This window comes from Akebia trifoliata, chromosome 5 (assembly GCF_017979445.1).
Source record: "Akebia trifoliata isolate Shusen 1 chromosome 5, ASM1797944v1, whole genome shotgun sequence".
Classification (NCBI taxonomy): domain Eukaryota; kingdom Viridiplantae; phylum Streptophyta; class Magnoliopsida; order Ranunculales; family Lardizabalaceae; genus Akebia; species Akebia trifoliata.
The window spans coordinates 10,610,762-10,626,857 of NC_141379.1; the positions used below are offsets into that span (position 1 = coordinate 10,610,762).

A 16,096-nucleotide genomic window follows, 5' to 3' on the forward strand; every position below is an offset into this window, starting at 1 on the left:
CAATAAAATAAGTATTGATCCCACCACAAGAGAAGAGAAAAGTCCATTATGATTTTTCCAGTTCTCTGACTTGTGATTATGTGCCTCATTCATTATTTTTTTTCTTCCTCCAGATGCTACAAAAATTTTATCATTGAAGGGGTGTGGCTTGAGACTAGAACAATGAAAAACCTTGAGCAGTCTTAAGGATGGCATTGCCATTTTCACCCCAAATTTATTAACCAATGCAATTCTAAAATCTCCAAATTTCCAAACCTTATTTTCACTCCCAAAGAACTCTCTACTCATGCCACTAAACTTTCCACCCTGAATCGAAAGTGATCGTAAATTTGGAAGAGTAGTCGGATTGAGCTAAACAGGTGTCATCTAACCTAGATAGCCAATCATACTTAGTTTCTGAAGATCCTTATCCACTTTTCTTACAATTTTCTCATAGTTGTCAAATTGAACAAAACATATTCTTAAAAACTCCAATTGCTTAAGCTCAGATAACACTTTCAGCTCCCCTTTTACTATTTGGTTTTCTGATCCTAAGACCAGACGAAAGTCTTGTAAAGAATTCAATCCGAAATCCCCAAACTGTGAGAAACAAAAATATAGAAAAACACACGTCGAAAAAAGAAAATAATCACACGCACAAGACAGTATTTACATAGTTCTGTAATTTGCCTACATCTACGGAGTTGCAAGGATTTCACTATTATCAAGAAGAATTACAGAGTGCGGCTCAAGTCCAAAAAATAAAAATCAAAACCTTGAAAAAAACTCTAATCACCAAAATAGCTTTATATACTACGCACAGGATTCACAATGAATTACAAAATGGGCCAAGCCTCCACTCCATGGACTAAGCCTCAAAAAATATCCTATCAAAATACCAGGCAAACATTATTCGAGTCAGGTCGGATCATCAACCGGATCAAGCATAACTAGACTTCATAAAAGCCTTACAGGTCTCTGGGTTGGTTCAACATCTTCAGGTCCGAAAGGCAACACCCTTATTAAGTAAGCAAATGTTTGAAAATAATAGAGAATTTTTTTATATCTAATATTTACTATATGAGCCACCTAAAGTTATCTGTGTGTATGTCTTGGTGATAAGTTAATAGTACTTGCTTTTAGAGTGTTATATGATTGAAGCCTACCAATCATACTAAAGAATTTCTTATAATACCTTCATAGTTTCTCCAAAGTAGTTAACTGTGTTGGCTGCTTTTTTTTTTTTTTTTTGAATGTTGGCACCATTTTATAGATAAAACTAGAAGGTTTCCTATGAATTCTCTATTTGAAGATAAATAAGATGCACTTTGGACGAGACTACTCTATCATCAAAATCCTCCTGTCAGCAAAAACTGAAAATTAGTTTCGCTAAGTTGATCAATTTTTTTTTTTTGAACAAGCTTACATGGCGTGATCTATTTGTATAGCATGGCATACACTATATGAAAATTTTCAAAATTCGACAGTCCAAAACCATCGAATTATGGGATCATTCAACAGTTTCGATCGTTGAATTGGTCTATCGAATTTGGCCTCGTCGAAAAAAATTTCGGCAGTTAAAAATCATAGAATTTAAGGATATAGTGACGGTCGGCGACCGTCGCTATAGAGGAAAAACCCGTCGGTATATGGACTTATAGCAACAACGGCTATTGGCTGTCACTATAGGGTATTTGATTAAAATATATATTAAACCTACGGTCGGCGACCGTCGCTGTAGGGTATTGTTTTAAGAGAAAAAATTATCAATTCCTCAACTAGAACTCGCCCAATCTGGATATACATCAAATTTTTGTCTCAAGTTCATTTGGATTGGGCTTACTCCTACTCTGATTATTTCTATTCACATGGATTGTTCATAGGCCTTGGGGAGAATTGGAAAGTTATTATGGCCATTCAAACACAATTTTACATACAAAAGTTATTATTGTTCTTAATACCCCACCCTTGGGAAATATTTCAAGGATCTAAAAAGTACTTCCCAAACATTATTTCCAGAAACTAACACTGAGCAATGGAGATTCTTATAAAAGTGATTCCACAAAAGTACTTCTATTGAAAGTAGAGCTGTGCCAATGAAACCTGAATAATCACTAAACCTGGCTTAGTTATGTTTTAGCTTATTTGAAGTAATTGGGTCAGACATTCACAAGGTTTAACATAAGCTTCTTGTCTACACAACTGAGAAAATGTAACACATAGTACAAACATAACCAAAGTGCAATCCTCAAAGTTGATTTTCCCATGTCTAGTATCCCTTGGCCCAATACATATAGTTAAGCAAATTGAGAACACTAAGAACACAGAGAAGTGTGTAAAACAAGTCCAATCGGTTGTGATTCAAATCGTTTTCACCTAACCACTCATGCCCGAACCGTCAACTTACTGCATTAGTGATCGAGACCAGTACAGAGCTAAGGAAGTACCCCATGGAAGTTGAACACCACGATAATGAGGTACACATGCACCTCATTCTATCAGGAGCCTCGGAGTAGAAAAAGTCCAGCATTCCCTCAAGTGTAAGCATGTCTGACAAAGTCAATAAAAAAATGGAGATAACTAATTCTTACCTCACCAATATCCAAAGCTTCATCTGTCAAAGTGGCCACAGTAAATATAACCCCCAACAGACCTTCAACTGCTAATGTTATGGCATGAGCTTCACTAGCAACCATGACTGCAGCATTGGAGGCATCATTTTCCAGGCTCCACTCAATTCCTGTACAAATAAGTAGTAATAGTATTAAAAGTGCTGACAACGCATGAACCGTTGGCTTGGGATTTTTATAGACAAGGTAAACTAAGCATGAACAGAAGATCCTTGGAACATTTCACCTATTAAAGAAATTCAGAGATCTTAAAGTGTAAAACCCCCTAGAGTCTCCATCTTAACAGTACATCCTAGGTCCCTATATTATCTAAATAAAGCAGATCGCCTATACAATAAAGCTTTAATGCTAAGTAACTAAATGCATGTCATCCTCATGCCTGTCAAACACATTACAATTTCTTTCTTTCCAAGTGCTTCGACAAACAACAAAAGGAAGCATCCTCCAAAGCAACGCTCTTGGTGGACATTAGATCAATAATTAGCTTGATCAATGATTAGTAGCTACTTGATTTGAGTTTTTTCATGGGGTATTTTGTAGCCATTGGAACCGAGAATTCTTTTGGATGCTTGGATCTAATGTTTTCAGATAATCAATCAAGTTGATATCACATGTTTAATTCCATAAATAGGTAGACCAAAGGCTCCTGTGGTCCGTAGGACTAAAAAGTGCCCCAAAAGGCACTTTTTTAGGGGAGCGGTGTAATAAAACTTATGTTTTATATGTTAGTGGGGGCATCCAATGATTATGATTTTGGTGCCTAGGTCCACCTCGATAATACCTGAATCTTTTGTAACATTCAGTGGAGTGGGGACCATTTGAAAGTATCTAAGATCAAAACAATGTTTGCAATCTATTAACAAATTTTCCATCCAAAAATTGCCTGATATGGTTCAAAAGCAATGTTTCAAGCTTTCCAAGGTTCCTTTTAAAATATTTTAGAATACCTCAACTTTTCCAAAGTTTTGGTTCGCCTCAATTTTTCTATCGAGTGAAACAATGATATCTAAATGTTATTTTAAACCTTGATGATAACTGTCCAAATATTATAAGGATCTTCCCCAAAACTCCAAAACCATTTTTCCCAAACAAAGCCAAGCTCATAATCTTGAAAATTTTAATTCCTAGGAATTTAGCGTACATATTGTTTCTTAATTCCCAAATCTTGATGTAGTGTGTTTTTTACACTACATTGCAAGTCCCAAGCTCGGAGGATATGTCAAGTTTGCAGGCATTGTAAAAAAAAACTTCACTAGCTCTTAACATGAATCCTGATCAGGGAATTGGGCAATTATCATAAGCAAATTTTGGAACTCTACAATGGGTGTCATACACAATTGGGAGGAACTGATTTTTGCATGTACTCTCAATCTAAATTTTGTTGTTTCCTCTTTGTATCTTAAAGGGAAATCACCTTGTTGTGTGCTGTTTACACTTTCTAATATTTCTTCAGTTATCAAAAAAATGTTTCCAATTGGTTTGGTTGAAGCATGCCCATCTAAAACGGTCCACAGGTCAGGCTCTATTTCATCCCTAACTCAAAGGCCTACCCAATACCCTTAACTAATTAGGGCGTAGCCAAAACTTGACTATTTTGTGTCTACTTACCCTTATGGGCACAAGTGAGAGAGCAAAAGCCCTTGTAAAAGAGAGCACCAAAAGACAGACATCATACGTTGGACAAAATTTCACCTTGATTCATTTTCTTTGGTGAAAGTTTCTCTCGTTACCAATAAAAAAGTCAAAAAACAAGATTTTCATTCAGAAAAACAAATGAAATCAAGACAGTTTTGAATTTTAAATTTTAACATAAAGGTAAAGGTATAAATGCATATTATGTCAACATAAAAAACTTAAATTGACATTAAGTACCTTTAGCTTTGCTGCTAAACATTCCGGCAACGGCTGGAAGACTCCCCTCACTTGTATCTGGAACCTAGAACATGAACTGGGCATCGTCAAAGAAGTGAGAAAGCATTGATCTTGTCCTCAAAAAAAAAACTCAACTTTAATCTTCAAATTTTGACTGAGTTGCTGTCTAGCTTACAATTTTTTTCCCACTTAGAGACAGTAGAGGGATATTAATTGCTCTATGAACTATACTGCCCATGATGTGGAGAGAGGGTTAAATGACTATAGAAGTATAACATTTTTCACCTGTATACTGGAAACAACTTGGGCAAGAGCTTTAACCATGCCCTCCACAACATTGTGTTCTTGGGGTGCCTACAAGAAAAATAAGTAGAACAATGGGTGAGTAACTAGACTTTGAATAATAAAACTTCAAGACTTAATTGAGAATTAAAAATCAAAATGATCTGGCAATTCCATTAAGAGTAATTATCCTCATAATTAAAAATGCTAAGCATTGAATTATTCAGCAATATACTGGAACAATTATCTAAAGTAACATCGCTAGGAGAAAGTTGTACCAATGAACTAAATATCTTATAGAGGAATAACAACCTTTTATAAATAAAATTTCATTAGAAAAGAGGTTGAGTTAATCAAACAAATACAGATCGCTAGAAAACCCCAGCCCCATGTAAACTATTATATAGAAATGTTATATACCCAATCAAGCTACCCAAAATATCTTATAGAGAGAAAAAAAAATGGACTCCTTAAAGAGTTTAGACCAATAAAAGAGAAAACTCAAAACTGATACAATAATGTCCCTACTTATTCAAATCTCCCTCTCTACTACCCATATTTATTTAAAATTACCTTATTTGGATATAGATATTACAAAGAATTCTATAGGACTCTATTGGGAGGGCAACAACATGAAGAAAGACCATCTAGTGACCAGGAAGCAGATGTGCACTCTCAATGATGAGAATGTCAAACATTGTGAACATCAAGGCTGTATATATGGCTTTAGAAACTTTCAAAAAGAATTGCCTTTGGTTTTCTATTATTCAAAGTAGTTATGGTACAAATTCTACTGGGTGGCATTGCAAATTCAATTCCAGAAAATAGTCACAGTAAAAGCACTAATGATCAGTATGACGTTGACTCCTGGGATAGAATAAGGTTTCAAGATATATTTGCTGAGGGATAGGTCCCTGTGTATGGATTTTCCTTTTCTCTATAGACTTAGTGATGTCTTAAAGGATCTTATATCAAACATAGCCATTTTGAAGGTTCTGGTCTAGAATTAAATGCATTAGTCAAAAATTTAGTAATAGCGTCAACAGGTGATTAAGGAAAAGACGACTAGGATGGTCCGGTTAAGTACTATGAAGGCTGACTACAGTCCCCAACAGATAGAATGTGCATGTTGAAGGTTCTGAAATAGAGTGAGGAAGCCCAAAAGGAATGTGGACTGAGGTCATAAGAGCATGTATGAACACATTTGAACTAAAAGAAGACATGGCTTTAGACATAATTGAATGGAGGAACAAGATTCATTAAGTTGGACCCAATTTTTTGGGATAAATGATGATGACGACGAGTTGAGGAGCTGGATCTTAATCTTGGAATCTTTAGAGAAAATTCATTTATTCTCTAACATTACATGAGAGATTGATCTCAAGTCTAATATGTCCTCAAATCCTTCTTATGAGTGATTATTAAAACTGATACTCTTTACTTCCACATAAGAAACATTTAAATCTGGTCTCTTTCCCAAGAAAAAATTGTTGTTTGGATGACAAGTTGCATGCTATTAACATGAACTAGAGCCAATTATACCTGATTGACATTTTCATGCTACTAGGCAAAGAAAAGCACTATCACAAGTTAAAAAGCCAGATAATTCCAGATAAGAGTAAGAAGATGAAACTAAGCCACAAGTATTAATTCTTGTCAATGGCATAAACCACTTTAAGGTAAGGTCCAAATTAGATAAGAAACTTGAAATCAGTGCATGGTTCCTGGCAACAACATTAACTTGGAAACATCAAGCACATTATATAATCAGTGACTCGGCATCAACCAATTGGTAGAGGTTCAAAATCAGACTAAACTTGGAAAACATGTAATTATTTATTAAGCTGGACTTGGATCCATGACTTTAAAAATTCTTTCCAATATGTCAACCATGACAATACCAGAAAAATGGATCAGAACTTCGCATCTTACATGTCAAAATTCTAAAAAAGGAGGCGCAATGTCCGTTCCTCCACACAAAAGCCCTGCCAGAAAGTATAACTTCTAGTTATCTAAATAATCAATATATAATAATCAAGAAAATAATAATGTTAGCTAAGTTGCTGCTGTTACCCTCAAGACTTCAAGAACAAGAATGCGATGTCATAGTGGTAAATCGAGAGAAGTAACCTTTACTAACATACTGAGGAAAACCTGTAGTACACAAAAGATTCATTGAAAGCCCCAATAGATGTTCATGCGAATAAATAATAAGCTACTTTATGATTAAAAAAATGTACAAATTCCAATCAAAGCAGATTTGGTTCTACTCCTACTCTGCACAAGATTAAAGATACACTAAAAGAGACTTTTTCACAAAGGGAAGAATAAAACTGAGTGTCCTGTACAAGAATAGCAATGTATAACATCCGGATATCTATGTGCCAGTCCCATAATTTTATCAAGAGTCAAAAATAGAAAAATGTTATGTGATAGTATATGATTCGCTACATTAACATTGATGCATAAACACAAAATATTTAAGTAGGTAACCGATTATTGAGAAAATGACGCATTATTTTCTCAGTCAAGGATACAAAATAAGCATATACCATGATTACCCAAGTTTCAAGGGTTTGTTCTAAGCTTATGAAGAGAGTCCATTTTTCTTTGTATTTTTAATTTTAATAATTTAATAAGGATTTGGCGGATAATGAAGAACCAAATCTGTTAAAATCAGATTCTTATCACTTGCATTTTATATTCGAATAAAACCCAATCCATTTTAGGCTCTACTCGAAAGATCCCAAAACAGAACAAAGATTTGAACCATAGGAAGTACTTGCATGAGAACACTAATGTACTACTTTCACTATTAATGAATTTCAGAACATAGGTTATTGCAGAATGTTTGAGGGTAATAGATTTATGTTTCATTGAAAATCTTTTCAATATCATTGTGTTTATCAACAAATTTAATGGGTATTACAGCTCTGAAACTGTGCTTCAGAAAAATACTAAGGAATCGAAAAAATAAAGTCTAATTACAGACAACTGTAACATCAGATTCCAAAATCACAATTATTGCAAGTAAGACTACCAACAAAAACCAGCGATTGAAGGGGGGAAAATCCTGTTCATTTGGGTACTTTAATGACTCATGATAAACAGAACCTCTAGGAAATCCTGTCACATTCAGCACCTCTAGCAGAACCTCAGATTTTATTTTAAGATATTGTGTATGTCAAATATATTTTCATTTCAACTATATTTATGAATATTTTAGTATAACTCCTTCACATGATATGTGTATCCACATATATGGATGAATTGCAATCCTTTTAAAACACATAATATCATGCAAAAACAACATGATGACTAAAGTCACTGGATTGTGATAAATTCTACGGATTTTAGAGTTCTAATGGTATCAAGGACAATATAAATTAAGTATAAGTAACAAAGCTCGTTGTAAAAAGCCCAATCCAAGGAATACAGTGAATTCAAAAGTCAAATTTGCCTACAAGAATTTGGTTGATCAATAAGAAAGGAAGCCATAGCCCAAGCAAAATTACATAATCTGACCTTCAAGCATAAGTTTGGAAACAAGCTGTATATGGTAGATTGAAGCGTTGTTCTTTAACCAACCAAACAAGGTATATATCACTTCCAACTCACTTCCATGTTGGTCAACAAACTCTGGAAGTAGCCTAAAAATGATGACAAAAGTCACACTACGGAAATAAACAGATTAACAAAGATGTAGAAATTTCAGACACCAAGCTCTCTACAAAACATAATTTAACTCAATAAGATTATTCAATTGAAATAGCTACCATTTTTCATTGAAAACTAGAAGGCAATGTATCAACAGATTAACAACAAAGAAACAAAATCATAAGAAATTAACAGATTAACAACAAAGAAACAAAATCAAAAAGCAATATATCAACAGATTAACAACAAAGAAACAAAATCAAAAGAAATTAAGCAATACCTCAGACGAAGAAGAGAGATCTAGAGTGATTTTTTTAGGGTTTGTGAGCTTCAGTTCTTAGTGTTTCGACTTGAACTTTGATTTGAGCTCCGAGAGATCAAAAGTTCATCGACAAAGTGAAAAGAGCTAGGTGTTCTTCGATTTGAGGGACGTAAGCGATTGAAGATCGTTCGAAAATTCTCGAAACAGGAGATTGAGGGATTTGGGAGTTTTCGATCAAAAAAGGATATCGATACAGGGATATGTGAGATTTCGATCGAAACAGGAGATCGAATGTGAGTTTTTGATGTATAGGAGATCGAATGTGAGTTGTCGATGAAACAGGAGATCGAATGTGATTTTTCGTTCGGTGTTCTCCAATGGCTCTATGAGTTTTCGATGGAACAAGAGATCGAATGTCAGTTTTCGTTCGATATTCTTGGGTGCTCTCCAATGGCTCTGAGTTTTCGATGAACAACAGACCGAATGTGAGCTTCGGTGTTCTTCAATGAAAATTCTCGATTTTTTATTTTGTTAAAAAGAGAAATAAATTTGGTGGTCTGTTGGGCTTAGCCCGTCGAATTATTTTGTTGGGCTTCACTTGTTACTTTGTTAGAAGAGAAATAAATCTGATGATTCGTTAGGCTTAGCCCGTCGAATTACCAACGAATTATTTTATTGGATTTAATTGCAGGTTTTGGGCCGGCCCAAATAAACGTGAGACTTGGGCTGTCAAATTTAACACTATATTAATGCCGAATTTTAACTTTTTTAAGGTAGTGATAGTCCCTATCATCTAATCCCAAAATATTTCTTCTTTGGCTATCTTTATAATCTCAAAATTAGGTTACAGAGCTTCTTTCACAGTTGGCCTTTTGCACACCTAGTAATAAACCTTGACTGATTATTTAGCCAATTATCCTCTTCCAGTCTCATGTCTAGTCTTTACAAGTCTTCTTTGACCAAATCCCTCACCAATCCACCAATAAATCATTCTAGTTGGATGTATCTCGTAGTCTTCAGGAAATGCCACAAAGCACAAATATGTAGGAACCTAGTTGTAGCATAACGGTATGGAGCAACAATCATCTCATTTTCACCATAGACCATCGACTCTTCTTGTCACTACAAGGAACAAGAAATTGAAACGGATTTAAGCCGTTTCAAAATAAAAACGGGTTTAAGCGGTTTCATTTTTAATAACCGTTTCTACAAAACATTTTATATCAAGGAAAGTCGCTAGGAAAGGTTTAGGTCTCACATTACAGCTGCAGAACACAAAACGAGAAAAGGATCGAAAGCTCGAAAACTGCAATTTTCTCTAAGGTTCTGTTCGAAGATTTCTGCAACTCTTCATCCTTTCTACTCTCTCACTCGAAACCCTAATTTGTTTCAACCAATTCGAAGTTTTCGCGGTCAGATGTATTAGCTCTACAACTTTGTTACTTTTATTCGAGTTTGAATTTCTCCAAGATTTCAATCCTTAGTTATTCTATGAGCAGATTGGCTGACTCTCAGTTTTTCGAATCTCATTTACGGTATTTTTTTTTTAATTTTAGAAACCTTGTTTGCATAAACTTTTCTTGTCTAAATCGATGTTTCTTTTGTGATTTGGCGTAGAAATTTATTGATTCTTTTGCAAATTGGTTAAATTAGGTTAGATAGCAATATCGATTCTCTGTATTTTATATATGTATTATTGGATGCTTGAAGATTTGATGAAACCAAACTCTTGTTGTTTGATCTCCGAAATCGATTCTTCATCTTCAATCTTCTCAATTTTGAGAAAACAAAAGCAAACCCTTTTCTTCATCCCAATTTCAAAGTCCCTATATGAAAACCTTATTTTTCTTTTGGGAGCTTCTCTTATGGTTATATCTTAGCTTTTATTTTGAAAAGAATTGTTGAAATTTTCCCAAGTCTTATTTTGCTGGAACATGATTTCGACAAGTTCAATGGGTCATTAAATTGTCGAAATGGCTTTCGAAAATTTTGCCCTGAATTTTGGAGTTTTGATTGTTAACTTTCAATTTTGAAGTTCAGACCTTTTCACTTGATATCAATTACAAGGCATTTTGTCATTTTTTTACTTGATAGCAATTGGCTATTAGTATAATGTCAGAATTGGTGCAATTTTTTTTTTTAATATTTATCAGATCATAATGCATTTTTTTATCTGTAAGTTGTATGCATTTATGTATTTGTACTATTTATTTATTATTAGTTATTGTCATTTTTATGAGTATTGAACTAAAATGAAGTACATGCTTTCCTCCTTACATTCATTTCTGTATATTAGTTTCATTATATTCATAAAATATTTAAATTGGGAAATGACTCTTCATCCATTTCCAAGTTGACTTGTTCAGGTTTCCATAGCAGGGTTGGCTGATTTCAAGCAACCTTGATCGAACTAGCCGGTGTTCATTTGTCCTACTTATGTGTGTAACATGTGCTTAGATGACAAAAATGGCATCTTTGTGACCTTAGTATACCTGTATTTTCATTGAATATATGGTCTCTATGATGCTTTCTCTAAATTAATGGTTTTTTCTTCTAAATCTCTGGATTAATGTAAATGCATGTCTTTCACTAAAACTGATCCTTTTCTGTTGTCAAGGAACATTGAGTTGGCCTATGGAGTATGAGGGAGTATGGGTTTGATGGGTTTGGTTTCTCAGGCTGTTCATGAGGGTGGTCGCTAACTTGCTATAATATTGGGTGATCAGCTTTTTTTCCACAAATTCTCATATCAAATTAACTAAACATATTGGGTTTTTAGTCTTGTTGTTCTTAATCACAACTGATTTTTGTCATGTTCTCGTCTCTCTGCAGAGTTATTCCCAAGACACTCATGCCTTGAAAGGTATGTTTGTTCTTACCAAAAAGTCCTTAGGAGGCTTTTTACTCAAACCTCAAAAACTCTAAATAAGCTAAATGGTTTCTCTTATGTTGATTATTATGAGAAATTTTGGATTCAAGGGCATGGAATTGAATGTTGTTTAGATATGTTTGGAGACTCTACTACGTAGAAAGTTATTTATGCATTTATTTTGGTCTTGATTGAATGTAGTGCTTTAATAGATCTTATTAATGAGACCTATTTTGATCCTTTACTACCCAATCCCCTTCCAACTTTGCTACCACAGCCACATTCCCAACACATTTTTTCCCACTTATGAGGCAATCTTGAATTTGATCTAATTGTAGTATAGTTAATCTATTTCATAATACCTTAATGCCACTAGTTAGTTTCCCTACTTTTGGAATCAAAAGCATTTATTTTGGAAGATTACGGTGGGTATTTATCATATGTTTCATTGCATTTATTATTCACTTTCTAAACTTTGTTGTGCTCTAATCCTAGTTCGCGTTGAAGTAGGACTCAACCTTGTGATTCATCTCCTTTTGAAATTCCAGTTATTGACCATTCCTTGACTTTTCTCAAACCATAAGTGAAGGCATGATTTCTTTCCCTTTTTATGGGTTTGGATGGTTATACTTATCTGTTTCTTTATTTCTAACCTGGTTGGTAAAATTTGTAGTTGTTTTCACGACTATTTGTAGATGTTTTAACTGATAATTTACCTCTTTCATTTTTTTTTTCCTATGTAACAATGACACTAAAATGTATCTTGGCGTCAAATAAAGCTCACTGCAAGTAGGTTTGTACCCTCTTATGTGCTTGGATCTCATTGAAAAATTACAGCTTCTCAATCCTTTGGTCTACTGTTGGAGCATTAGAACTATGTGGATGCATGTTGGGTTTATATCAATATATCTTATGCACGATTTGTGGATAAATGGAGCTTATATAGGTTTGATTTGTAAACTTGATCACATCTTTTTCTATCTTATATCAAGAATTTCTTGACTTGTCTTATACTTATAAAAAAAAAATTCTTGACTTCTCTTATGTGAACGGTTTCCATGATTATCAGTACATTTTGTAGTTGTTAAAATAATAACATCACCATCGAAGTTATGTTGTTTTCTAACTTGTAGTTGAGGTAGAGGTTGAATAGGTTGAACCGTTGAATAACTAAAAATAGAAGTCATACAATCTGCATTTTAACATACTTTTATCAACACATTGTAAATTACATTCATTTCTTAAACATGGCTTTTATATTTTCCATTGAAAGTTATTACCGTCAGAATTCACTTATTCATTTTCCTACTTCACCCAAAGATAGATGTTTCAGCGTATTTTCTAAGAACAAATACATTAGATACTTGGGTAGGATAGTATTGCTAATTCTCATATAGACAAAGGATCACTTGATTCTTAATTTAACATTCAGTGCCCTCAGTTAACTTGTTTAGATCACTTGACAACCCTCCTGTTTTATTATATGTATGACTTCCAATTTGTACTCCCACTTGGCCCATGTGGATGTCATGTAGGATGATCCAACCACCCAATGCATCATATTGAATGCGATGACCATTGTCCCAAAACTCCATCCATTCTTACATTACCATATAAAATTTCCGAAATTTGAGTAGAATCTATGCTTCTAATTGTTTTATTTATAAAAAAAACACATTGCAGATTTGGTATGTACAGTGTGGTTTCTGTACCTCCTCTATGGTATTATAACTGGTTAGCTGCATTTCTTCTTGGTCACTATGGTTGTGGAATTTGCAGGTTTGCTTCTTTCGATCTTTATTTTACTGTGTTATTTTTTAGGGATTTGAAAGTTTTAATACTTTTGTGTCTCAATGTTAATGTTATCTTGTAAATCCTGTCCAACTAATGTTCCTAACACTGGTTTACTCTGTGATTTACTCTGATCTGATCCTGGTAGAGATGTTAAGGGATGGGGAATGAATGATACCCCCTATTCCAGAGCAATGGCCTCAGGTACCTGAGGGATTTCTTCCTCAAAGATTTTCTTTTTCTGAATTATGAGCTAGTTTGAGTAAATATGTAGTTCTACCACTATGATGGTGACTGTAAAATGGGTTCCACATTGGAGATCTTGACAATTTTGAACCTTATTGGACATCCATCCAATCTATGATTTCTGTTAATTTGATGAGAAAACATAATCTTTTAATTTGACCTTGGTGAGGTAGTAAAGCCTTGTATGTTACCATAGACCTGAGCTCTAAACCACCCTGCCTTTGCCTGCTTGTTTAGTTATAATTCTTTTTTTTCCAATTTCCATACTTTGTAACAAAGTGATTCCTTTTGGATTTTTTTTGTCTTCTTGTTGCTAGCATGAAGTATTGGTCATAGATTACGAGGCTAATTAACATAGAGAGTCACGAATGTTGGGAGATTGGTTCAGGTTTTACAATCTCCCTAAGCAATTTTGGATGCCTAAATGTCTGAGTAGTGTAGCTAGTGGCATAGGCAAACCATTATTCATGGACAATGCCACGCAAGAGTTAGTTTGTTGGGTCAGCCATTGTATATGGTTCAATGGTTTACATTATGTTTCAGTTTGTTGGGTCAGCCTTTGTATATAGTTCAATGAGTTGGTTGAGACTCGGTCACATAAACAAAATGATATTAGTTGATAAATTTCAATAATGAAAGCCCCTAGTGTGATTTTACCTTTGAGAATGTTTTGGTTCTTCAACTTCTGTTTTCGTCATGGATCTAAAGTGTTTATGGTCCTTGGAATTTTCAATTAGCTCGTAACTTTCTTAGTTAGCTGACATCGGATTTGACTTTGATGTTAATGATGAGATTATCAGAATGCTACGTAAGCTTTCTTGCCTTCTTGGTATGTGTGTTAAACATCTTAGTTTTATCATTTTCTTCCAAATGTTTGAAACATAATGGTACTTGTATTTCTGTCAATTAATGCTCACATTCATGTAAAATATTTTCATTTTTATTTTATAGATAAGAGACTTCTATATTGCAAAAAGGGAAGAAGATATTGGATGCTATGCAGGTTTTATGGGTGAGCATATTTCAGGCTTTATTTTTATTGTTTTGCTAGAGCCAGCCCACGATCCAACAAGGTCTGGGAAGCATTATTTGATACACAGTTAATGAATGGGTTCTCCATTTTTTACATGGAGATTTTTGTGTGTGTGCAGAATTTGTTGGCCAAGTTTGCAAGAATAAATGGTGCAACTATCTCCAAAATCTGGAAGTCAAACACCTATGTGATTGTAGCCACTGATGAGATAGGTGCTTTCAGCAGGACATTGAAAGTTCTTATGGCCATCTTGAATGGGAGATGAGTTTTGAAAATTGACTGTAAGCTCTTTTTTTTTTCTTGTGCCTGTACCTCCCACTTGTTGTGTTATATTAGTTTTTATATATATCCAACGATCAGCATTTTTGATGTCATGGACTTGATCTTGGTCATTGTTGTGTGCATTTTTCATCAAACCTTTATATCCTGATATTTCTAGTGGACAGATATATTCTATTTCATTGGCTTTTCTAAACATGTGCAGTACTTTAGCAGCACCAACCAATCCCAGTTGAGAAACTAAAAGATGGAACAATAAGGGATGACTAAATCTGTTGTTCTTATGTCTAAATTGTGTGTTTAATCTTTTATGACAAGAATTGACCATTTAATTGGCATTAAAGATTCAAATGCTTTGTTAATTGTCTTTTGTGTATTTATACAACTTGAGTTTTTGCTGGCAGGGATAAAAGCATCCATGGAAGTTATGCATCCCATGGATGAAGAGCCTTATGAAGTTGGCCTTGATGTTCATGGCTGTCACGATGGGCCTAAAGATTGTACATATACTCATTGTTGATATAGAACCAGATGAGCAAATGAAGCAGGCTATGATATCTTAGTAATAGGACTTTTATTTGTAAGCATGGTTGATTAAGAGTATTAATGGTGAAGTGCTCGGTAATTTTGTAAATTATGATTCATTGTAATTCTTTTTGTGTATAAATTAATGTGATAAAGAATTTCGATGTTCTATATATAGATGCTCAGATATTTGTCTCTGTCTACACCTCATCTTTTACATTCACTTAATCTATCAATTTGTCATCCAATTGAAGTAGATTCCCAATGATGAGCAGTGTCTTAAAAGCATTCTTTGACAATTCAAGACAAAAAAAACTCTTTCTTGGCTGATTTTGAAACATTGCTTAACTATATCTGCAATAAAATCATCTTAGGTTGATTGGGAATTTGAGATGGTGTCTATTTCCTCCAATACACCCATACCCATATTCGGTTGATTCTCTTCATCGCACTTAGATTCTCCTTCCATATCCAATCTCAGGAAGACATTTTCAATTCTCATAGGTTGTGTGCGCAAGGCAATCTCCACTCCTCTTGCTAAATTGTCTCCTTCCTTGGACGTGGTTCCCCTTTCATTTTCTCCAAATTATGTCCACCTCAGCCCTTCCTTTTTTGAGTTACTATTTCCCAATCATCTTTGGAACAAGTTTCTTGATATTTGGAAACTTCCA

The 16,096-nt window shown here is 34.3% G+C and overlaps 1 protein-coding gene and 1 long non-coding RNA gene across 43 annotated transcripts; one reads left to right on the top strand and one right to left on the bottom strand.

The window, feature by feature from the left end:
• Positions 1 to 1,819: 1,819 nt before the first annotated feature.
• On the bottom strand, positions 1,820 to 8,625 carry LOC147401454 (uncharacterized). 2 transcript variants are annotated; one of them, XM_086442777.1, is made up of 7 exons: positions 8,289 to 8,625; positions 6,837 to 6,917; positions 6,696 to 6,748; positions 4,767 to 4,835; positions 4,482 to 4,545; positions 2,571 to 2,719; positions 1,820 to 2,485 (listed from the first exon to the last, which is right to left on the bottom strand). In XM_086442777.1, the coding sequence occupies exons 4-7, from the start codon at positions 4,803 to 4,805 to the stop codon at positions 2,378 to 2,380; spliced, it is 360 nt and encodes a 119-aa protein (XP_086298903.1). In that variant the 5' UTR covers positions 4,806 to 4,835; positions 6,696 to 6,748; positions 6,837 to 6,917; positions 8,289 to 8,625; the 3' UTR covers positions 1,820 to 2,377. The 2 variants fall into 2 exon arrangements, with proteins under 2 accessions (XP_086298903.1, XP_086298904.1); XM_086442778.1 differs by having other exon boundaries at positions 1,820 to 2,474; positions 8,289 to 8,434.
• Positions 8,626 to 9,576: 951 nt separating this feature from the next.
• LOC147401455 (uncharacterized) lies at positions 9,577 to 15,622 on the top strand. 41 transcript variants are annotated; one of them, XR_015178494.1, is made up of 8 exons: positions 9,577 to 10,217; positions 11,300 to 11,400; positions 11,515 to 12,344; positions 13,235 to 13,330; positions 13,491 to 14,417; positions 14,540 to 14,600; positions 14,740 to 14,902; positions 15,305 to 15,622. It is a non-coding gene; the product is annotated as an uncharacterized LOC147401455 (long non-coding RNA). The 41 variants fall into 41 exon arrangements; XR_015178501.1 differs by having other exon boundaries at positions 9,579 to 10,217; positions 11,515 to 11,545; XR_015178498.1 differs by lacking the exon at positions 13,235 to 13,330 and having other exon boundaries at positions 9,580 to 10,217; positions 13,491 to 13,546; positions 14,326 to 14,417.
• Positions 15,623 to 16,096: the final 474 nt, after the last annotated feature.